Below are 25,042 nucleotides of genomic sequence, written 5' to 3' on the forward strand. Positions count from 1 at the left end.
ATTTTAAATGTTTTTAAAATCACTAACATCATTATCATCATCATGTGCACTTTAAAAAAAGAAACACATCCATCACTTTCTAGTTTCGGTTCTATAATTAAGCCCCATAGAGTTTTTAGTCGCGTGGAAGCGACTCTATAGTTCACTATGTCGGTCGGTTGGTCGGTCTGTCTGTCTGTCTGTCGGTCCGGTATCACTATGCGTTTTATCGCTTTCTGACCTTATCTTGATATCAGTTTAATCTAGCTAGGTAAATTTTTCACAGTATATTCCTTATGGCCAGGAATCAATGTGGTTAAGTTTTCACGGTGCGCAATAAAAAATTACGCGGTCTACGCACGATTTAACGAAATCACGTTTGTAATCATATCTTCACAACCATGAATCACAATTAAATAAAATTTGGTACTCATAAATTTCAGGGCATAAATCATCATACGGCAATACAATTACGTGCGTAGCGCATGTAACGCATGCGTACGCGCGCTTAAAATTTTCAAAATTTATTTTCGATGAAATAAGAGTACGTTTCAGGCAATTTTAAGCGTTTACAAAATTGCCATGAGTGCGCATATTTTTGCGCGCGCACTGCGCGTTAAATGTTATTGCGCACTCTTTTTGCCCGATTTCTGTTTTCTTGACTTACTTTTCAACTCGAAATTACGTTATACGAGCACGTCAAAAGTGACAGGCTACACACGTGTAAATTAAAAAAATATAGGCCTAAATGTTTTTAAACATTTCAACATTTTTAAACATGTTCAGTAATTTCGGTCAGTATAGTTCACTATGTCGGTCGGTCGGTCTGTCTGTCTGTCGGTCTGTCGGTCTGTCTGTCGGTCTGTCGGTCTGTCTGTTGGTCCGGTATCACTATGCATTGTAACACGCGACTTAATGGCTGTTGGCCTTGTTTTTAAATAGCCTCTGCATTTGAAATCCTGGATATGCTATTGATTTTGCTCATTTTCCATGATGAAAAGAAAACTCACTACACTTCTGCACATGGTCACATTATGTTCTGCTGCCCCGATACCCACGTACGATTATTCCAACATAATAAACTGATATTATTTTACCCAAGTGACAGAATTAGACTTTCAAACGATGGACAGCAGTGGTTAAATTATTATTTGGTTTGATCATTACTGTAGACCTAGAGCCATTGTTAAATACGTGCACAAAAGACCTTCTTAGAATAATAATGTCTGGCGCACTTTCCATCACCGCTGTAATCAGTATGCTATCGCATTGAACCACTAGATCGTGGTTGATAACGTATCGTTCATTAACATAATTATTCAATCTATTATGCATCAGAGCGTACGTTCATAACAAGAATTCATATTAAGTACTTTCAACAATGATTCGGATAGCAAGCATAAGCGGTAAGTATGTATCTCTATTGTAAAGCTTATTAGACATATCTAAAACTGAAAGTATAGCCTACTAGTTGGGGCCTGGTAATAAAGGTAAATTCAACATTTCATTTATCCTTCCAGAGTTGAGGTTATGGTTTCGCATGGGTTTTTCGTCTTATAAATTCGGTTTAAAAACAACATATTGCGTGTCCAATTCAATAGCGTGTTATATTTATGAAGATACGTAAAAAAAACCATATGTTGTTTTTGAGAGATCCATTCGTTCATACAAGCTCTGTTAAGAGTTTCTTTTATATTGTAGGAATATCATTTATAGGTTTCATGAATATTATCACCATTTACACAAATTTTTTATCGCGCTAGCATATGGACGCCAGAGGGGTATTTATCGTACAAGTTCAAATGTTTCTGATAATTCACAGGCTGATATAAATTTGATACACACAAAAACGTAATTCAGGAAACCAGAAGCGGATTTTAATATCTTATATTTATTTCTATTGTTGAAAGATTTAGTACTCTCTGTTATTTTAAAACAAAAGCAGTGATGAATTTCCTGTGTTTGTCACCATGGCAATCCAACCACAAAATACAGAGCTTCGTAAATGAAAGAATTTATCTGTGGCTGCGACACGATCAGTTCCACGCGCCGCAGAGAATATGTACATATAGTAGCCTGCCTGACTTGTTCTTATAACATCTCACATGTAATGGATGTTCTTCTACAATGTTACTTAATTTACTTGGGACCTGTTTTCATAAAGATATCTTAAATCAATAACAGTACAACCAATTATATTTGAATCTTAGTAATTTTAACGAGACCTTTCTCTATAGTGTGTGTGTTTCATTTAAATTTTTATAAATTAGACTATTTAAAGTATATGCAACCCAAATTTCAAATTTCGTTGGGTTGACAATAAATAATGATATGATATGTATATATATACATTTCGCTGGTTACTACAAAGTCATTTCGACTAGCATAGAGCCGGCCCGTATCAAAGTACAAACAATTAGGCCTACTTTTGATTATTAATTTGTTAGGCGTGTGAGATAAACCACATGGCTACCAAATAATATCAATTAAGGCCCAACCTTATTTTTTATAATATTATTGATAAAATAGCAAATTGTCAACGATGCGGGCGATTTTTTAAAGAGTCCAGAGTAATGTAACATTAGCGCACATTTATATTATGATAAACGCATAATCACTTTACATATTGGTTAAAATATTATTACTACTAATAAAGATAATGAAGGTAAATCCAACTAAAATAACAACCTCTACCGACATCATTTTTGTTTTGCATTTGTTTTTAAAATAGGTATATTGCGTTTAAAGATGCCATTTCACATTGTAATGCTGACGTTTTTAGTTTTGATTGGTGGAGATTATTGTCGATTATCGTCAGCGGAAGAGCACTCTAGGTTTCACGATAAAGACATTGTTAGAGACGAAGAGTAAGTTTTCTTTGTTATTTTAAAACTGTTTATTTTATGAGATAAAATTGAAACATTATTTATCCGAAATTTATTAATTCATTCCGAATTCATTAATTAATTCCGAAATTCACCACGTCTCAAACAGGTTCAAAACTAACAAACTCTCATTAAATATTGATAAAACTAACTTTATTCACTTCTCAAATCTAAAGAAACCCCTATCGAAATCTTCATGTTTTAATTAGGCAAGTTGATCATACTCAAATGGAAGCTGACAAAAAACTGAACTAGAAGCGTCACATTAATACAATCTCTCGATCTATAGGTATAATAACAACAATAACAAACTCAAATTTATTTTCCCTCAAAACATCTTACTTTCCCTTTATAATACCCTTATTGGTACATAGCTTTTTATCCCACCGTCTAAACTTTAATAACATATTCGCAAACATATTTTCCTTCTATTTCATATTGATTTTTAAAAAAAACAAATCATGTATTTACAAACACATTATTTTTTACTTTAACATGATTTTGGTTTTAAATTATTCATCAAACATATGATTATTTCATTATCATCATTACTAGCAAACAAAGTTATTGTATTTTCATTCATTGTTATAAACAATATACAGAGTATACTCTATACTACTATATCAGTCGGCTTAAGCCCTTCATTTTAAAATTGAGAAAATAGAACATCGCCTAATCAAAATCCAGAAGTTTACACACACTTTATCACATAACGCAGTTTTAACGCTTACACGGCTATGTTGGTATTATTTGGTATGGTTTTACCATTTGCAACCGTTTTAGACCATTTTGAGCATTTTGATTAAACTTTCCACACACAAATATGTGTAGTACTACATAATCAATTTTCAGACTTCACTAATTAATATTCTTCTATATTCTTATGTAAAAAAGTGCATTACCAACCATAACAATTTACTAAATTCATAACAATTGCGTAAACCTTTTTTATAGTCATATCAAGGAGCATCTTCAACAAGAAATGGACATTGACATTGAAGAGAAGATGTCGGATGAAGAGCTAGAGTTTCATTATTTTAAGTAATATAACGTTTGAATTATTACCTCCGCTTAATTATTCTTTACTCACAGATTTATGCTCTTGTCTTAATTCTTCACCTCCTATATTTCTTTATTCTTACCAATAATATTAAATTGTTGAATGGTGTTTTTCACCAACAATTACTATTTTGTACATTGCTAGTCAAATATTTCATAATGGTATGAGAAAAAAAATAGATAACGTATAATACTGTAATTATACGTAATACACAACGATAACAACTTTCCTTTTACAGATTACACGATTTTGATAATAATACCAAACTAGATGGCCTAGAAATACTCAATGCGATCTCTCATGTATTGCCGTTTGAACCAAAATCACCAGAAACAAAAACTGAACAGCAGATATTAGACGAAAAAATGGAATATTTTGCAGGTTGGTTAGCTATTCTGTTACATAGATATTGGCATATATCAGAAGGAAATCTGTTTTTAGGGAAGGTCACAGAAGCTTGAAATATTTATTTAGATACCGTAAAACCTAAAAAAAAAGCCCAATGAGCTGCTTTTCGAAAAGAAGCCCTTCTTGCAAAGAAGTCCCCTCTTTGATCTGCAAAAGTAATCTTGAAACGAAGCCCATCCCGAAATCCACTGGGCTTCTTTTCAAGATACTATGGCTTCTTTTCGAGTACGGTATCAAAGGAACAAGATGAATTAATGCCAGATACAGATATAATAACGAGTATCGTACATTCATTTAACAATTAAAATGGTATTTTGATCATAAATATGTAAAATTGACATGTAATGTCTAAGAAAACCCTATTATTGTAGAGAGATTCACAAACTTTCATATCAAAAAGTCCTCTTTTCGAGCTTTTACTGTATGTTGCATCATAAAGATAACTCACACTTGTTCCGTGATAGCTTTGAGTCTAAATAATTCAAACAATTAGTTTATATTTCTTTATTTTGCAGAAGTTATTGAGCAAGTTCTTCAGGAAGATGACTACAACAATGATGGTTATTTAACTTATTTAGAATACGTTTTATCAAGACGTAGAACGGATCGCCAAGATAGAAATAATTGAGTTCAATCTTGACTTATGCTTTATAGTCCACCAGTATGAAAGTATATGTACGTTTTTATCAGGCAGTATTTGCCATATATATCCGGACTGTATCATCTTTATTTCAGTTTCATAAAATAAAAACACAATATTTTAAGCATTAAAATCTTGCATATTAAATCGGTTTACAAAATAGTGAATTATATTGTTCAATAGACGTTTTTAAACTTCATCATTAAAATCCTGCTGTGGTTAATAATTTTGTTTAAATAATTTTTTAATACAAACAATCCCGGAATTGCAAAAAAATAACCTTTCTAAAATCAAGATTGACCAGAATAATGGTCGAGGAGTGTCTTGAAGCTGTGCCGATTTGCGGTGCCCCTGCCAGTCGACTAATATTTTGGTCCATGTCAAAGAATATGTTCATGTTAAAATAATACAGAGTGTGCTATTTAATATATCGATGGAAGATAAGCTTTTGTGACATGACCAATATATCAATTTTCATTAAAATCAATAGGCATGTTCTGACAGTAAGTATATACCTATGGACAGAATGAAATAAAAAAATGACTAAAAAACTAATTATCAACTAACAATAGTCTCATTTGACTAACAATGGAACATCAACGCGAAAAACAAAAGGGTGGATTTTAAAAGAAATAGCTTTTTTAAACTACTCGTATTAAAAAGGTGGTACATTAAATCAAGTTATGTTTTGAAATTACAAATCACAAATTATAACCTTTGCCTCTTGTCCAAAAATAAGGTTTTTTGGACAAGTAGTTCTCGAGAAAATGCAATTTCAGTTTACTTGTTACTTTAAGACTGCTCACCGGCTTTTGAAAATAATTGTCTCCTATCTTTTAACACTAGCCGGTCAGACAATAATATCATTTTTGTTATTTGTGAAGTTATTAATAAACCAATTTTGTTGATTTTCAATAGGCATGGTCTGAAAGTATATACCTATCTACACCCAAATTCAGAACGATAACTTGAAAAGTGTAGGCGCTATCGTGCTAACATACATACAAACATACATACAAACATACATACAAACAAAGTAAATACTATACTTGGCAAAATTCTTTTTGCCAAGTAACAAAGTGAATACTATACTTGGCAAAATGAATTTTGCCAAGTAACAAACACACACACACACACACGCACCAACGCACCCAATCCCCCACGGGATCCAGTCAAGTCGCCCCATCGCAAAGTCGCCCCATACAAAGTCGCCCAATACAAAGTCGCCCCATCGCAAAGTCGCCCCAAAACAAAGTCGCCCCGGCACAGTCGCCCCATCTCAAAGTCGCCCCATTACAAAGTCGCCCCATCGCAAATTCGCCCCATCGCAAAGTCGCCCCAACGCAAAGTCGCCCAATCGCAAAGTCGCCCACGGTTTTAATCATATCGGTTGCGTTTGATATCGATTGCGTTGTTACTTTGGTCGCGCTAAATGTCGTATACATTAATGTTTATCCTATTATATACATAATATGTGTTTTAATTTGTATTTTACAGGTTTTAATGGAGTGATGTGCTTTTTAAAAATCATTAAAAAAATAGTCCCTTGTTTGAAAGTTTTAAAAAGATTATCCCTGATTTATAGTTTCGAAAATGTTAATTTAATATGATTTTAAAATTAGTTACCAGAGCCACAATTACAATTTCTTCAACCTACGCGATACCAGCTCATTTTTTAGGATAATAGCCTATAATAAATGTATAAATGTGTAGAAGGCCTTCGTATAGATTTACAGTAGTTAAAACAATAACAGTGTTGTAAGACGAGTGTTATAGGCTACTTATTGATCATTTTGCATTTATTGACAAGTTATGTGTCTTAATTTTATAATGACTTTTCAAAATGAATATGATTGTTTTACATGCAAGTATTAGTAAAATTAAAACGCGACATTTTGACCATGGAAAAACCATCGTACAGTATCGTGTGCGTGTTTTTTAAAAAGGTGAATCCCCGACGGTCAGCAGAAAGACGTAGCAGCTATGAGGAAACAGATACCAGAAGGCGCAGCTCCGATTGGATTCAGAGAATGTTTCAGATGGCGAGTCGCCTTTTATTCAACAGCACAATGATCATTTTACTAAAGAAATTTTTTTCAATCCTTTTGGTTATAGAACATTCTAATTATAATGCCTAATAAATATCCTCATATCAGGTGTTTATTTAATTTTAAATTAAACAAGACAGTGAAGAGGCACGGAATAATACGTACACGGACGTACGACAAATACACACACGCACGTTATCATTTACGACATATAGTGGCGATATGATGCAATTTTATAATGGGATATAATGATGGGATTGCCTTTCCAGGAGTCTTACAATCAATGTTCACTGTAATACTATGTATATAATAGTAAACTGAATGTTTATAAATAAATTGTTTTACGTAATTTGTTGCATATAAAATAAAAGACACAGACGTAGCCTACGTTTCCTATAAAATATTTCACGTTTAAATAATTATGTACTGTTAAATGACATTATGCTGGATAATACTATATCTTAAACTATGTTTATAAATTGTAATTTTTTAAGCCACACATCTTTCTCATCATAGGCCTACTGACCTGTAAAATAAAAACAAAAATCAATTATTAATATAGGCCTAATAATAATAATAAATATTCATCGACCAAAGTAAAAATAATCTAGATCGTATAACATCATTTTATCGCGACCGATTTCGAACGCGACTGATGATATCATCGTAAAACTCTGGCGGGGTTTCCCCATCTTCAGATGGTGCGTTGTAGAGTGCGACAACGGCAACGGCGGAGTAATTACGGGGGTTTCCCTCTGGTAAGCTAGCACGTTAGAGTGTGCGACCGCGGAGTGCGACCGAGTGATTAGTCGGGGGCTTCCTCTCTGATATGGGGGTGCGTGCCGATCGTGTGACCTGAGACTACATGGCGGGGCTTCCCCTTTTATGCCTACACGTTCTGTGTTATTTTGTGTATCATTGCAACATTTTACGCACTTGTAAACTATTTTTTAACGTTTTGGGGCGACTTTGCGATAGGGCGACTTTGTGATGGGGCGACTTTGCGATGGAGCGACTTTGTGTTGGGGCGACTTTGCGATGGGGCGACTTTGCGATAGGGCGACTGTGTCGGGGCGACTTTGTTTTGGGGCGACTTTGCGATGGGGGCGACTGTGTAAGGGGCGACTTTGTATGGGGCGACTTTGCGATGGGGCGACTTGACTAGCATCCGCAGCCACCCACCCACACCAACACGCGATCGATTACACATACCTCCTTGGCGGAGGTAAACAATACCAAGAGAGCCCTTGGTCTGGTTAGAACATCTGCATATCAAGCAGAAGGTTCCGGGTTCGAGTCTCGGTCCGGTCTCTTTATAAATAAGGTTAAGTTCAGCTTAGGCAAAAATAATATTTTTATATTATAAGCAAATATTGATAATGCCAAACCTTATTTTTAGCACAATTCGCTGATTTCACAACAGATGCTATAATGCCGTTTTGGCGTGCCATGAACTTGTTGTTTGTTGTTGTGTTTTATAGAAACATCCGGGATGTCGAAATGGGCGTGTGACGTCGCGTTTAAATGCCAAGAGAGAGATGATGCTGTGGGATTTTCCCTAGGCCTAGTCGTAAGATTAAAAATAATTATAAGGTTTCTCTAGATAAATGACTATCTATGTAGAATGGAAATTGTGGTGAGTTTTTTGGTTTTCCAAAGACGCCTATGCCTAATTAATACTTAATAATAAGCTAGGCCTAGCAAGGTCAGGTATAGCTTGGTAGGCCGCCTAAGTTAAGGGCCTACTAGCCTAGCCCCCTAGCTAGTAGCTAGCTAGGGGTGCTGGTCAACCCGTACCCAAACCAACCCGTACCCATGCCAACTCGTACCTAAATATTTGGCTTACTCGTACCCATTATTTGGCTTACTCGTACCCACTTTGGCTAACCCGTACCCAAACCAACTCGTACCCATGCCAACTCATACCTAAATATTTGGCTTACTCGTACCCATTATTTGGCTTACTCGTACCCATTATTTGGCTTACTCGTACCCATTATTTGGACTACTCGTACCCAATTTGAATAATTAGGCCTACTTGTAATGATTTGATCGGCGCAAAACTAGTGGTATGCTTTTGACGTATGAATATTTTTATATTTAAATTGTTTTTTTTTATTTTACAGGTCTCGGTGAAATGTGTGCTAATAAAAATGACCATTGATTTGATTGTAAACTTCGTTTAATTAGGCATATATTTGTTAACATTTATTTAAATGTAGTATTATAGTTTTATAAACGTATGTTTGATGTGTCTTTTTATTTATTTACGTAAGAACATTAATTAATAAAAAAATATTTTTACTGTTGTATAGTATTACAATTCAATTAAGCCCAGGTAAAGTACCAACAACGTATCATTTTTATACTTATCAATTTTTATTCTTATCACCTTATCTTCCCTGATTACATTCGATCATGGAGGTATACCTCCATGATTCGATCAAGTAATTATTGTTTCTATTGTATTGGTATATTTAAAATTGGTTGAATTAACGACGCCCTGTTTTAATCAAAAAGCCCACAGGGCTATGGAGTCGAATTACTCATAGATTTCGTGTTACGTGTTTTTGCTGACCGGGATTAACCTTTTATTATAAAAAAAAAATGACGTATGATCGTTTTCCATAATTTATTTATTAATAATTCAGTGAAATGATCATGTACACTTACTGTAAAGTCTGCAGGGCTATGGGCGTAGATTTCGTGTTACGTGTTTTTGCTGACCGGGATTAACCTTTTATTATAAAAAAAACACGCATTTATAGGGCGTCAAAGAGATGACTCATTAATGACGTATATGATCGTTTTCCATATAATTTTATTTATTAATAATTCAGTGAAATGATCATATACACGTACTGTAAGGCCTGCAGGGCTATGGGGCGTAGATTTCGTGTTACGTGTTTTTGCTGACCGGGATTAACCTTTTATTACAAAAAAACACGCATTTATAGGGTGTCAAAGAGACGACTTAGTAATGGCGTATGATCGTTTTCCATATATTTTATTTATTAATAATTCAGTGAAATGATCATATACACGTACTGTAAGGCCTGCAGGGCTATGGGGCGTAGATTTCGTGTTACGTGTTTTTGCTGACCGGGACTAACATTTTATTACAAAAAAACACGCATTTATAGGGTGTCAAAGAGACGACTTAGTAATGGCGTATGATCGTTTTCCATATATTTTATTTATTAATAATTCAGTGAAATGATCATATACACGTACTGTAAGGCCTGCAGGGCTATGGGGCGTAGATTTCGTGTTACGTGTTTTTGCTGACCGGGATTAACCTTTTATTACAAACAAACACGCATTTATATGGTGTCAAAGAGACGACTTAGTAATGGCGTATGATCGTTTTCCATATATTTTATTTATTAATAATTCAGTGAAATGATCATATACACGTACTGTAAGGCCTGCGGGGCTATGGGGCGTAGATTTCGTGTTACGTGTTTTTGCTGACCGGGATTAACCTTTTATTACAAAAAAACACGCATTTATAGGGCGTCAAAGAGACGACTCAGTAATGACGTATGATCGTTTTCCATATATTTTATTTATCAATAATTCAGTGAAATGATCATATACACGTACTTTAAGGCAATTAAACATTTTTGGCAGATTTTCTTCTATAACAGCTACAGTGTGTAAAAAAAAAATAGACAACGCAATGTGGCGTACGATCGTTTTCTATTTTTTTTTTTCTTAAATAATTCAGTAAAATTATCTGTTTGTTTACAGCAATTAAACATTTTTGGTAGATGTTTCCTCAATAACAGCTACGTGTTTTTGCTGACAAGGGATTCCCTTTTAAAAAAAAAAACGCATTCTATAATATTCTACAAATAAATGACCCACACTCGTTTTTCCATGGCAATTCAACGGATGTCGTCTTATTTACTAAAATAATATAAACGTTCTGAAGGCCTACCTACACGTGTCTGTACATACGTATCTGTCAGCGATAAGATGATTTTTTTTTTAGTTTTAGTAGTATTTTATTTCGGTTTTTAGTCATAATAATACAGTAATAATCATTATAAAATGAAAACGTAATAACAGCAAATGTCGTCGTTAGTAATTAAATGTTAAATTATTGGAGGTTACCTTTTATTATTATTCTCACATCCATCATGTCCTAGGGAATTTGTTTTAAAAACGGCAATAATCTACTTAGATTCATTATTCTAAAATGGTCCTTAGCAGCAAAAATGAGGCTGGTATCCACTTAAATAGTTTCGTGATTTTAAAAATACGAGTGACTACTTAAAAATGTTTTCGAAATGTTAAAACAAAACTTGCAAAACAAAACAACAAAAACCATTTTTAAAACGATTTTCAAAAAGCACATTACTTCATTATCTGTAAAATAAAATGAAAAGTGTGTACAGGCTATTCGTAGTAAATAATAGATCAATAACTATTCAAAAATGAAAAAAAAAATAGAATGCAGCACAGCCGACCACTGACATCTTCCATGTAAAACAACGCCCTCAAGTATTAATTTAACTACGACCCAAATACGATGAAAGCTGTGCTTTTTTCGTACGAGTCTGTACATAAATTATACTTAGGTAAATAGTTTTTGCCATTATAATATCGAACATATGATCTAAAAATGTAATAAAACTGGGTTTAACTGTAATAGGCCTATATAAATATACTTTAAATAGCATTAAACTTGGGTACGGGCCAGCCAATGATGGGTACGGGTTAGCCAATGATGGGTACGGGTGAGCCAAAATTTTGGGTACGAGTAAGCCAAAATTTGGGTACGAGTTGGTGGGTACGAGTTGGCATGGGTACGGGTTGACCTGTATTCGCTAGCTAGTAGTAGTAGAGGCCTACTAGACTAGCCTTACTTTACTAGCTATAGTTATTAGTAACGGCGGGTCCGACTGATAGAGCGACTAGCTTAGCCCATAGTAGGTAGGTCAGCAGCTGCTACTACTATGTAGGGTGTCCAGCATAGCCTACTACTATGTGGAAACATCTTGTCACATCTTGTTATAGTAATACATTTTTTTTATTGGATATTGTTTCATAAAGAGTACATTTTTGTTTATGGAGGAATTTCCTTCCTTCCACATAAAGAAGTGCACTTGCTGACTAAGTTTTTATTGTTGGTGGAAGGTTTAAACAACCTAAGTTTAAATTAAGAGCTTCTCTACTCGAACACAAACTCGAACACAAATAGGATCACAAATAAGATAGTTTAACAAGACAATTTTAATCATGTATTTTACCGCCATTTTTCATTTCTACATTTTAATTAACATCGTATCTAAAATTTTAAATGAGAAAATATATGGTTAATAATGAATTCTGGCATCTTATTATGTAAATATACCGGTATTTTAACTACTCTAAACACTTACTTTTAATTGTCACAAATGTACTTATATGTATATAATATATTCATCAATGAGAATTTAAATAAACGTGAGAAGAACTCACACAAGACAAAAAAAGAGCTTATTGTAGGAAACAATTTAAAAAAAATTATTATTCAGCCATGATACTTACTGTTATACTTTTATTTTGAAATAGGCAAACTATCATTTACAATATTCTTTCAATTTTAGATTTGTGGTTGTTTTATTCAATAATGGATTTCATAGATGTGCTTCCTCCTGAAATGATTTGCAATATACTACTGAACCTGGACTCAAGAAGCATGTGCAGCATGTCTGAATCCTGTAAGATATTGCATGACATGGTTGAGACTGATTGGCTCTGGATGAAGTTGTGTAGCAACCATTGTGATACATCTAATCAACTGTTTCTCAGTGACCGAAGTCAAGGTTTGTCTTGGAAAGTAAGGGAATGATTTTTGAAATTGTCATAATATACAAAATAATGAATGTTTATGAGTTTATGCTGAGAATATTTCATGAGTTGAAAAATTGACTGCTCTATATTTAATGAGGCGGAGCGAGTAAAGAACTCAGACAATTTTTCATATATAAAATATTCTCTCCACACAACGAATACAAGACATTCATTATTTTTGTTTTATAACAAACCTAATTTGTTTCACTTTATTCATCGTAAATTATTGACAAATGATAGGTTGGGAAACTAGGCTAAAATAGGCAGTACTCTAACTTCTGATGCTGGGAAGAACAGTTATAGGGGGTAATATTTTAGGGGGTGGTGTCAGGATACTATGGATAATGGTTAGCCATGCATACAGTGTATAGAGCAGGAGCCCAGAGGGGTCAACCTAGCTGGAAAGTTAACCAATTTCTATGCATGTGGCAATTATCTACGTACATACCAATGTATGGAAATGACAGTCTGGCGCGTTTCTTTTGGTGGGTGTGGCTAGGAGGGACATTGTAAAGGGTAAAAAAAATGAGCTAGATCAGCTGAAAAGTTAACCCCATGAAATATTTTGCAAATTGTTTGACATAGAGTGAAATATAAGGAATGGCCATTGCCAGACGATTTTAGTGGTGGGGGGTGCCTGCCAGACCCCTATTTCTGGGGGGTCAAAAATGAGCTAGACAGCTTAAAAGTTAACCCTCTAAAACTGGTGGGAAAATGTTCAATAAACTCATAATTATCATGAATGACCATTGCCAGACATTTTCAGTGGTGGATTGTGCCCGCCAGACCCCGTCAAACACCCAACCCCCCAAAAATTGAGCTAGATCAGCTGAAAATTTAACCCCATGAAATATTTTGCAAATTGTTTGACATAGAGTGAAATATAAGGAATGGCCATTGCCAGACGATTTTAGTGGTGGGGGGTGCCTGCCAGACCCCTATTTCTGGGGGGTCAAAAATGAGCTAGATCAGCTTAAAAGTTAACCCTCTAAAACTGGTGGGAAAATGTTCAATAAACTTATAATTATCATGAATGACCATTGCCAGACATTTTCAGTGGTGGATTGTGCCCGTCAAACACCCAACCCCCCAAAAATTGAGCTAGATCAGCTGAAAAGTTAACCCCATGAAATATTTTGCAAATTGTTTGACATAGAGTGAAATATAATGAATGAATATCGCCAGACGATTTTAGTGGTGGGGGTGCCTGCCAGACCCCCATTTCTGGGGGGCCAAAAATGAGCTAGATCAGCTTAAAAGTTAACCCTCTGAAACTGGTGGGAAAATGTTCAATAAACTCATAACTATCATGAATGACCATTGCCAGACATTTTCAGTGGTGGATTGTGCCCGCCAGACCCCGTCAAACACCCCACCCCCAAAAAATTGAGCTAGATCAGCTGAAAAGTTAACCCCGTGAAATATTTTGCAAATTGTTTGACATAGAGTGAAATATAATGAATGGACATTGCCAGACGATTTTAGTGGTGGGGGGTGCCTGCCAGACCCCCATTTCTGGAGGGCCAAAAATGAACTAGATCAGCTTAAAAGTTAACCCTCTAAAACTGGTGGGAGAATGTTCAATGTACTCATAACTATTATGAATGACCATTGCCAGACATTTTCAGTGGTGTGTGGTGCCCGCCAGACCCCGTCAAACACCCCCACTCCCAAAAATGAGCTAGATCAGCTGAAAAGCTAACCTTTTAAAACATGCTGTAAAATGTTCAGCATGATCCCTAGTATAATAAATGACCATTGCTAGACATTTAAAGTGGTGGGTTGTGTCCGCCAGCCCATTAAACACCCACCCACCCCCCCCCCTCCCCCCCAAAAAAAAACATGAACTAGATCAACTCAAAACCTAAACTTATAAAACAAAATATATGGAGCAATTAAGTACACTAAAAAACAGCATGAATGACTAAAATGAGAACTACACCAAATATCAAACACCCGACATTTTAGCATATGATACTTTATATAGTACCTTATTCTATCTACAGTAGTTTTCATTAGTTACAACAAAAAACAGTCTTATTTAATAAGCTATGACTTTTCTGCACAAATTATTTTAAATTAATCCATATATTCCTCTTCACTCCATGCATCGCCATAAGAATCACTTGATTCTTCAATCTCTGTTTCTTCCGTTTCACTGTCAATTTGTCCTTTTTTATTCTTGATGGACGGCATTGAGCTGTTGCAGTTTCCCCCAATTCAAGACCAGCAAATGTTCTCAGCTCCGTGACTGCCATGGCTCGTTGACTCATAGTCAATGACCACTGGCGCATTGCATTTTCTGAATTAGGAAAGGCAACAATCCCTCTCATACTTGAAGAAGAATCACGATTGACCGTCTGTTCTAAGGAAAGGTCAACAGCTGATCTACTGTAGTGCTTATTTGTACGTCTGATGGAAAATGCTCATTTTTCCAGTACTTTAGGTCAACGTTTTTCAGTTTCTGTATGAATAGAGTTCCCCATCTGGCGTAGTTAGGTCGGTTCAGGGCAAAGTAAACAGATAATATGGTTGGAAATACATTAATGTAGCCAGTGACATCATTTGCTTTCACACATCTCTGAAGTTCTCTATGGAGTCGATTAATAAGAAAAATGTAAATAGCCCAGAATTGTGCTGTTGAACCTATATTTCCAGTAAGCACTGACTGGAAGTAATTCTCGTACTTCTGCAGGTGATTAATTATAACAGGATCCGATATATGTTCTTCAATCAATGATGGGTCCAAAGGTGCAGTTGACATTATTTCTTGAAATGTGTGATGATCTTCTGCATTTATTTCTTGAAGAAAGCGTTTACACAACTTTTGCTCCAAGACATTGGCAAGCAATTGGTGAATTCTAGTGCACCTGTTGTAAAACTTTCCTTTGATGAAACCCATCATTGACCCCTCAGCCAAGATATCTGCTTCTTGGAGAATATATTCGATACCGCTGTCGTTAATGTACGTTCCAACTGCTCCGTAGAACGCCAACTCTGTGAAAATTGCCCTGTAATACTAAAAGCTTATCAAATAGGGGGGATTGTATTGTTTGTATGGAGTAAGCTTTTAATGCTACTGCCAAATCATATGTCACAACTGCATAGTCTTGTCTGCATAGTGTTGGCCAGTTTCCTTGGCAATAGCCATAGTCTGGATCATTTTCTCTCTCTAACCACATCATTGTTTTGATATAGGATCCATGTAGCAAATGCACTGAACTGGTAAATGATTATTGATATACTTGCTCATGAATCCGACATGTAGGGGTGTATCTCCATCATTCAGTTTCCAAAACCAATACATATCCAATGCCTTCAGTGGTATTTGGTATTCCATTGGTTTGTCAGTGATTGTACTACATTCTCTAACATTTGTAGTTGATGTGGCATTGGAACTTATAAATAAAGCTTTATTTATACCTATCCTAAAAGGTGGTATTTCTCTCCAACAAATTTCCGCCTGTTTCTACCATCCCGAAATCCAATAGTATTCCTATTGAGCAGTTGGTCGTCATGCAATATATTCTGATATGTATGTCCAACTGTAGCGTGTAGAGTTTCTTTACCATCAAGTGTTTCTACATTTGTATCATTATTCTCCCATACACATGCAGTTGCCAAGGTTGGGTCAAGCCGGATACCATCTGGGGCGTCGCGTTCATCATCTTGAACTGAATAGGCAAACTCAGTCTCAAGGCCTTTGCTTTCACTACTAATACAATGTCAAAATTTGCATAGCCAGTTTTGATCCTGTCAGAGATGTAAAACATAAACCAACGACAGTGTGTTTCCATGGTTTCACAGTTCCACGAGATACATTATAGATGGCATCAGATGCAATGGAAATAACCTTTTTATCAAACTTGTCTTTGTTTGCATCATTGGAATTTTGGTCGATGCCACCAAGAAGACTCCTAAAGAATAATTCTAACTGTGATGGTATCTTGGGAGCACACTCTTTTAAGTTTTGAACTGTAGCAGGTCTTTGTCTGTGGGAGCTGCATGATTATAGATCTAAGATGAAGAGCAGCCCATTTTATTTTATTATCCTGTACATATTGTTCAGAATTATCATAAAGTCGAGCAGTGGCTTCTTCTCCTATAAGAAGTGATCTATAAATGAAGTTACCTCTTCGTCTGTCTGCAGGTTTTACTTTGATTTCATCTTTAAATTTTTATTGAATTTTCCTTGTAAGATTTTGGGACGAATATGAGTTGATATCACTTTGATTTCCTCCATTATTGACAAATTCGATTTTGTAAAAGCTTAGCAAATCAGAGACAAGTATAGCTCGTTGTTTTCCCAATACTTAATAATAATTCAATATGTTTCAGTAGGGATGAAAATGCCCTTTTGTGACTTCCATAAGATGTGTTACTTCAATAAGATGAATGCTCTTCTGTTGAACCATCATGTTTATCAGTTTCTAGAAGAACTGAACTCGGCAAATCAACGCCACACCGAATTAGACTATTGATACGTTGGTTTTTTGAAAATTTTACCCGCTGGGAAAGTGACTTGCACCCAGAAACCGTTGCTATCTTAAGCCTTTTCTCTTCTTTCCCATTTTTTCGGCCTTTTCCACAAAATATGCAAGTTCCCTTTAACATGCCACACTCATCTGATTTCTGAAGGACACTACTTTGTTTTGTTTCACGGCAGTGTAATACCTATGACATACAGTAAAGGGTGATAGCTGATTGAATTTTTAGGTTGTTTCATAAGAAAAACCTTGTTTGTTGTATCAGCATGTTTGTCAGACTTCATTTTCTTACGTAATGCAGCAGCATTCTTTACAGTTGACCATATCATTTCACTGAACGCTCTTAACATACAATCGTTGTCCGCCGTTACCGTTTGGCAGATGTAGCACTTTGAAATATGATGTACCACTCTCTATCATAATCAAAATGCATTTAATAAAATAAACCTTTGTTTTGAAATGTTGATGATAATCAACAACATTATTCTCTAGGGAACCATTATAGAAGATAAGTCAGTTTCTAAATATGTCCTTTAACTGCATAAACCAATTGACTAATTGATTTACTTTTTTCCACACCACAAAAAGACAAAGAAGTCTTGTTCTGAATACCTATTTTACACTATGTTGAACTTATATACCATAGTAGCACATTTGGGAATTAGGTAAGGGGTTGGATGGATGGGGTGGTTCTATAATGAGCAAATAAAAATGTCTGGTAATGACAATTCATATCCTTGACAGTATACTACACATTTTCCCACCAGTTTTACAGTGGTTAACCCTTGGCCTAATCTGGGTCATTTTTGGGGGTTGGGTGTTTGAGGGGGCCTGGTGGACACAACCCACCACTTAAAATATCTGGCAATGGTCATTTATTATACTAGGGATCATGCTGAACATTCTACAGCATGTTTTAAAGGGTTAGCTTTTCAGCTGATCTAGCTCATTTTTGGGAGTGGGGGTGTTTGACGGGGTCTGGCGGGCACAATCCACCACTGAAAATGTCTGGCAATGGTCATTCATAATAGTTATGAGTACATTGAACATTCTCCCACCAGTTTTAGAGGGTTAACTTTTAAGCTGATCTAGTTCATTTTTGGCCCTCCAGAAAGGGGGGTCTGGCAGGCACCCCCCACCACTAAAATCGTCTGGCAATGTCCATTCATTATATTTCACTCTATGTCAAACAATTTGCAAAATATTTCATGGGGTTAACTTTTCAGCTGATCTAGCTCAATTTTTTGTGGGTGGGGTGTTTGACGGGGTCTGGCGGGCACAATCCACCACTGAAAATGTCTGGCAATGGTCATTCATGATAGTTATGAGTTTATTGAACATTTTCCCACCAGTTTCAGAGGGTTAACTTTTAAGCTGATCTAGCTCATTTTTGGCCCTCCAGAAATGGGGGTCTGGCTATTTCACTCTATGTCAAACAATTTGCAAAATATTTCATGGGGTTAACTTTTCAGCTGATCTAGCTCATTTTTTTTACCCTTTACAGTGTCCCTCCTAGCCACACCCACCAAAAGAAACGCGCCAGACTGTCATTTCCATACATTGATATGTACGTAGATAATTGCCACATGCATAGAAATTGGTTAACTTTTCAGCTAGGTTGACCCCTCTGGGCTCCTGCTCTAGTAGCTACATCCTACTAATATTAAAGTTATATCTAATAGTCATGATCACCACCACTAGAGGGAAGTACAACAAACAGTGCACTGCATATCTAAAATGAGTTAATTTCAACCATAATAATTTTCATTTTTATTTTTTCAGGAAACTTATATACGCAATGTTGGCTGTAATCTGATAAAGAGGAAATGGAAACATGGACTTTTCAGCAATATTACTTGCTATGAAGATCTTCCATCGCAAGTGTTCTGTCAAATGGACCGAGAAACATGGGGGGAAATACTAGAATTAGAGTTAACAAGATAGAGATGCAAATTGTTGGCATAGTGTTTCATACTGAAGTTCACTAAAATGTGTAAAAAATGAATGAAAACAAGATGACTGGATTTTATCAAAGATATGATTTGATTTGATTTGATTTGATTTATTTCGGCATCAGTACATAAAATATCACAGACATACAATTACATACAATATGAAGTGCTTGGTGGTTTTGGATGTTTTGCTACTATGTTCTGGGTTCAAAGCCTGTCAAATTTATTTTGTTATTTTTAACTGCAATCCAAAAAACTTCAAGACGTTGTTTGTGTAGGACATGTTATGTCCTGTAAAACAGATTGCTGCTTCTCTTGAAGACAGACAGCGTAATGCAACATAAAATACATTTCATCGGTTGCAATATTCTTCTATATTTATATATAAATCCAAAGGCAAATTACTGAAAAAATGACAATGCTGTGGGTATCAATCAGTGGCTGGATCTCAATGGAGATACTAAATAAAAGCGAAAAGCTAAATCCAAACGAGAAGTAAAACAGCCAGAAAAGTTAGCAGAGCTTTCGGGCAACACTAGCCCTTCACCATTGCAAGTGATTATTTATATATATATCTATACTTCAATATTTCATTATATTCTTCAATTGCACATTTTAAATTTTGCTATACTGTTGCTAATAGTATTTTTAAATCAAGGAATTATAATAGTTTAGAAAAATGTATAAGAAAATGTATATTATTTAACTCATTTAGAAAAATAAGGATTTAAAATAGCTCTTAAATTTACCACTAAATTGTTAATGTAAAAACATATATTTATATATTATTATATTGTAAATATAAATAGTTTTGAGATGCAATATGCAATGATGCATATGGTTTTATAAAATATGATTTTTAATATAATAGAACTTTTAAAAATGTTTACATACTAAAATTAGTAATACAAGAGTGCATATATTATCAGAGAATTTTAATAGTTAAATCTGTCAATATCTAATGTTATTGACTATTATAAATTATCATTTCTTATTTTATATATTTATTTTTCTAATTTATTTTATCAAATTTACAAAATTGATCTCCAAATTTTCGTTTATAGTGAAGGACAAATTTGGTTTCAAATATTATTTTATCAAGTTTTAATTACAAACATAGTATTTCCTCTTAATCAAGGCAATCTAACAACTTGTGTTGTAGTCATAATGCATAAATAATACTGTATTTTAATTGGCATTTTATTATTTGGTTAAAATTTAATTATAAACAGATATACCCGAGTCGACTCTTACGACTCTTTGTGTGTGTGTGCTCGTGGTAAACCGTTTACAATAGCGCATCTCTACTAAAGCATGGTTCCCACTAGCGACGCAACGCAAGGACGTAACGCAACGCAAGTGAATTGACCAATCACAAGCGATGGCTTATTCGCTTGTGATTGCTAACTGTCTATAACTTCGCTTGCCATTGGTTAAACGCTTGCGTTGCGTTTACGTCCTTGCGTTACGTTCTAGTGGCAACCAAGCTTTAACGACCACCATCTCTCTTAAGGGACCAATTCTCATAATCGACCACCTCTCTTAAAAACGACCAAAATATCTTGCACGGGACCACCTCTCAATATCGACCATATTTCATAACGACACCTCTGGTAAGCGACCACCTTTTTTAAAGGACCATCTCCTCTCATAAGGCACCGCTTCTAATAATCGACCGCGTCTTGTAAGCGAGAACCTAGCTCTCTCCGATCCTAACAACCATTAGCCCTACCTCTCGTAAGCGACCAACTTTTTAAAAGTACCACCACCTCTCGTAAAGCCACCACCTCTTGTAAGGGTCAAACTCTAATAGACCACCTCGTAATCATATCTTAATAATAACCACCAAACGACCACCTTCTCTCATAATTGACCACCTCACCTCCACCACATCTGATGATACCATCTATTTTATATTTATATTATATTTATATTTTATTAATTTCAGCAAACACAGTTATACAGACATAAATACAAACAATTAGCTAGATTGCGACAAGGAGTGGCAAAAGAGGCCAATAGCTTCTGTGGCCAACAAAAAAGCTAAAACGAACAGTAGCCTAATCAATATGAATATATAATAAAACAAATTATATTGTTCTACAGAATATCTTTAAAATGTGTCCAACTTTTGCGTAGAAATGAATTTCTGATAGCAGCCGGTAGCCCATTCCACATACGAATAAATCGATTTGGAATAGGCCTACAATATTTGTTTGCTGTCGGTTTGAGATATTAGATGTTTGAAAGTTAAAACATTCATTCAATGCCTGCTATCAATAATCAGCGTATTTAAAATCAAACAGTTTTGTGTAGCTTTTATAAAATATTTAAAACAAAAATAAAAGTGAAATAATTGCTTTTATTGATTCAATAGTGTATAATTTAAGTGCAAGTAATCTGTTTGCATAAGACTGTTCCAAAATTCGCTGGTGAAGTAAATCTGCTAGCTCTTCTTTGAATCTTCTCTATCTTATCTATCTGACATTGTCGGTAAGGATACCAGAGATTGGAGAACAGTATTGGACATGAGGCAAAACAAGAGATTTAAAGTTGCAGCAGGACTGAAGTAGAACATCCGGTTGCAATGGAATAAAACCCAGCATCTTATTGCATTTTAATGTAACCTTGTGCACTTAATGTGACCAAGACAAATCATGAGATATTACAACTCCAAGTAAAGTAAAATCCTTAACATCTGAAAGCAAATTTCAATCAAGTAAATATGTTGGAGTAGAAGGAACGTCTTGCCTTCTCGACAATGTTAGCACTTGGCCATCACTTCTCCTCGTAAGCGCCCACCTCTTTTAACAAGCACCATAACCCCTTTATTTGTTTTAGTGACCACCTCTACGTTAAAGAAGCACCTCTCGTAAGACCATCTTCTAAAGGATCACCTCAGTCGCTTTTAGAGTGGTTGTCGATTATGAAGCGGTCCGTTATGAGAGGAGGCGGTCATTTACTAGATGTGGTCCCCGAGAGGTGTCGTCGTTTATAGGTAATCGATTATAAGAAGTGGTCCGTTTAAGGGAGGTGGCCGCTTTTGAAAGTCGGTCACTTTCGAGAGGTGGATGTAAGATTTGCACATGATTACACTATAAAATATACTACTGTATAGGCCTAACATTCTACATTTGCTGGTAATCTATATCATAAACATTATCTTGGGGAAATTTCCGTTAACTACATTTTAGCCGTTGACTGTTCGGGATCCAGTCAAGTCGCCCCATCGCAAAGTCGCCCCATACAAAGTCGCCCCTTACACAGTCGCCCCATCGCAAAGTCGCCCCAAAACAAAGTCGCCCCGGCACAGTCGCCCCATCGCAAAGTCGCCCCATTACAAAGTCGCCCCATCGCAAAGTCGCCCCATCGCAAAGTCGCCCCAACGCAAAGTCGCCCCATTGCAAAGTCGCCCCAAAACGTTAAAAAATAGTTTACAAGTGCGTAAAATGTTGCAATGATACACAAAATAACACAGAACGTGTAGGCATAGGGGAAGCCCCGCCATGTAGTCTCAGGTCACACGATCGGCACGCACCCCCATCAGAGAGGAAGCCCCCGACTAATCACTCCGCGGTCGCACTCCGCGGTCGCACTAACGTGCTAGCTCACCATGAGAGGGAAACCCCCGTAATTACTCCGCCGTTGCCGTTGTCGCGCTCTACAACGCACCATCTGAAGATGGGGAAACCCCGCCGGAGTTTTTATCGGTTTTAATCATATTGGGTGCGTTTGATATCGATTGCGTTGTTACTTTGGTCGCGCTAAATGTCGTATACATTATAATGTTTATCCTATTATATACATAATTTGTGTTTAAATTTTTATTTTACAGGTTTTAATGGAGTGATGTGCTTTTTAAAAATCATTTAAAAAAATAGTCCCTAAAAAGATTATCCCTGATTTATAGTTTCGAAAATGTTAATTTAATATGATTTTAAAATTAGTTACCACAGCCACAATTACGAATCTTTCTTCAACCTACGCGTGGATACCAGCTAATTTTTTAGGATAATATAATAAATGTATAAATGTGTAGTAGGCCTTCGTATAGATTTACAGTAGTTAAAACAATAACAGTGTTGTAAGACAATAAGTGTTATAGGCTACTTATTGATCATTTTGCATTTATTGACAAGTTATGTGTCTTAATTTTATAATGACTTTTCAAAATGAAGAAAAAAAAGGGGATTTCATCGCCGATGTGATTGTTTTACATGCAGGTATTAGTAAAATTAAAACGCGACATTTTGACCATGGAAAAACCATCGTACAGTATCGTGTGCGTGTTTTTTAAAAAGGGGAATCCCCGACGGTCAGCAGAAAGACGTAGCAGCTGTGAGGAAACAGATACCAGAAGGCGCAGCTCCGATTGGATTCAGAGAATGTTTCAGATGGCGAGTCGCCTTTTATTCAACAGCACAATGATCATTTTACTGAAGAAATTCTTTTCAATCCTTTTGGTTATAGAACATTCTAATTATAATGCCTAATAAATATCCTCTTATATCGGGTGTTTATTTAATTTTAAATTAAACAAGACAGTGAAGAGGCACGGAATAATACGTACACGGACGTACGACAAATACACACACGCACGTTATCATTTACGACATATAGTGGTGATATGATCCAATTTTATAATGGATATAATGATGGGATTGCCTTTCCAGGAGTCTTACAATCAATGTTCACTGTAATACTATGTATATAATAGTAAACTGAATGTTTATAAATAAATTGTTTTACGTAATTTGTTGCATATAAAATAAAAGACACAGACGTAGCCTACGTTTCCTATAAAATATTTCACATTTAAATAAGTACGTATGTACTGTTAAATGACATTATGCTGGATAATACTATATCTTAAACTATGTTTACAAATTGTCATTTTTTAAGCCACACATCTTTCTCATAATACTGACCTGTAAAATAAAATAAAAAATCAATTATTAATATAGGCCTAATAATAATAATAAATATTCATCGACCAAAGTAAAAATAATCTAGATCGTATAACATCATTTTATCGCGACCGATTTCGAACGCGACTGATATCATCGTAAAACTCCGGCGGGGTTTCCCCATCTTCAGATGGTGCGTTGTAGAGTGCGACAACGGCAACGGCGGAGTAATTACGGGGGTTTCCCTCTGGTAAGCTAGCACGTTAGAGTGTGCGACCGCGGAGTGCGGGGCTTCCTCTCTGATATGGGGGTGCGTGCCGATCGTGTGACCACCTGAGACTACATGGCGGGGCTTCCCCTTTTATGCCTACACGTTCTGTGTTATTTTGTGTATCATTGCAACATTTTACGCACTTGTAAACTATTTTTTAACGTTTTGGGGCGACTTTGCGATAGGGCGACTTTGTGATGGGGCGACTTTGCGATGGAGCGACTTTGCGTTGGGGCGACTTTGCGATGGGGCGACTTTGCGATAGGGCGACTATGTCGGGGCGACTTTGTTTTGGGGCGACTTTGCGATGGGGCGACTGTGTAAGGGGCGACTTTGTATGGGGCGACTTTGCGATGGGGCGACTTGACTAGCATCCGACTGTTCTACATTACTGATGTTGATTTTACTACATAAGCTGTTGGTGTTTCTACATTTGCTGGCCATACTATAATCCGAATTACCTTGAGGAAATTTCCGTAACTATAACTGTACTTAGCCGTTGACTGTTCTACATAGTAAGTTTGTACAGGCCCTCTAGAACGTTGTTCTAGGAAGGAAGAG

The 25,042-nt window shown here is 35.8% G+C and overlaps 2 protein-coding genes across 3 annotated transcripts; both read left to right on the forward strand.

Annotated features, from left to right (window-relative positions):
* Positions 1–1,284: 1,284 nt before the first annotated feature.
* Positions 1,285–7,410, forward strand: LOC140060273 (multiple coagulation factor deficiency protein 2 homolog). The gene is made up of 5 exons (XM_072106414.1): positions 1,285–1,385; positions 2,711–2,846; positions 3,819–3,905; positions 4,163–4,305; positions 4,848–7,410. The coding sequence occupies exons 1-5, from the start codon at positions 1,361–1,363 to the stop codon at positions 4,958–4,960; spliced, it is 504 nt and encodes a 167-aa protein (XP_071962515.1). The 5' UTR covers positions 1,285–1,360; the 3' UTR covers positions 4,961–7,410.
* A 1,087-nt stretch (positions 7,411–8,497) lies between these two features.
* LOC140060172 (F-box only protein 48-like) lies at positions 8,498–20,229 on the forward strand. Of its 2 annotated transcripts, none has more exons than XM_072106269.1 (3): positions 8,498–8,590; positions 12,618–12,850; positions 19,134–20,229. In XM_072106269.1, the coding sequence occupies exons 2-3, from the start codon at positions 12,641–12,643 to the stop codon at positions 19,293–19,295; spliced, it is 372 nt and encodes a 123-aa protein (XP_071962370.1). In that variant the 5' UTR covers positions 8,498–8,590; positions 12,618–12,640; the 3' UTR covers positions 19,296–20,229. The 2 variants fall into 2 exon arrangements, with proteins under 2 accessions (XP_071962370.1, XP_071962369.1); XM_072106268.1 differs by having other exon boundaries at positions 8,499–8,656.
* Positions 20,230–25,042: the final 4,813 nt, after the last annotated feature.

Source organism: Antedon mediterranea, chromosome 10 (genome assembly GCF_964355755.1).
Source record: "Antedon mediterranea chromosome 10, ecAntMedi1.1, whole genome shotgun sequence".
In the NCBI taxonomy this organism is placed as follows: Eukaryota; Metazoa; Echinodermata; class Crinoidea; order Comatulida; family Antedonidae; genus Antedon; species Antedon mediterranea.

Excerpts from the sequence above, each read along its gene's own strand:
- LOC140060273 (XM_072106414.1), top strand. The coding sequence starts at position 1,361 with ATGATTCGGATAGCAAGCATAAGCG. Across the intron at positions 2,847-3,818 it reads GACATTGTTAGAGACGAAGA|TCATATCAAGGAGCATCTTC; the intron begins GTAAGTTTTCTT and ends CCTTTTTTATAG. Across the intron at positions 4,306-4,847 it reads AAAAATGGAATATTTTGCAG|AAGTTATTGAGCAAGTTCTT; the intron begins GTTGGTTAGCTA and ends TTTATTTTGCAG.
- LOC140060172 (XM_072106269.1), top strand. The coding sequence starts at position 12,641 with ATGGATTTCATAGATGTGCTTCCTCCTGAAATGATTTGCAATATACTA. Across the intron at positions 12,851-19,133 it reads GTCAAGGTTTGTCTTGGAAA|GAAACTTATATACGCAATGT; the intron begins GTAAGGGAATGA and ends TTATTTTTTCAG.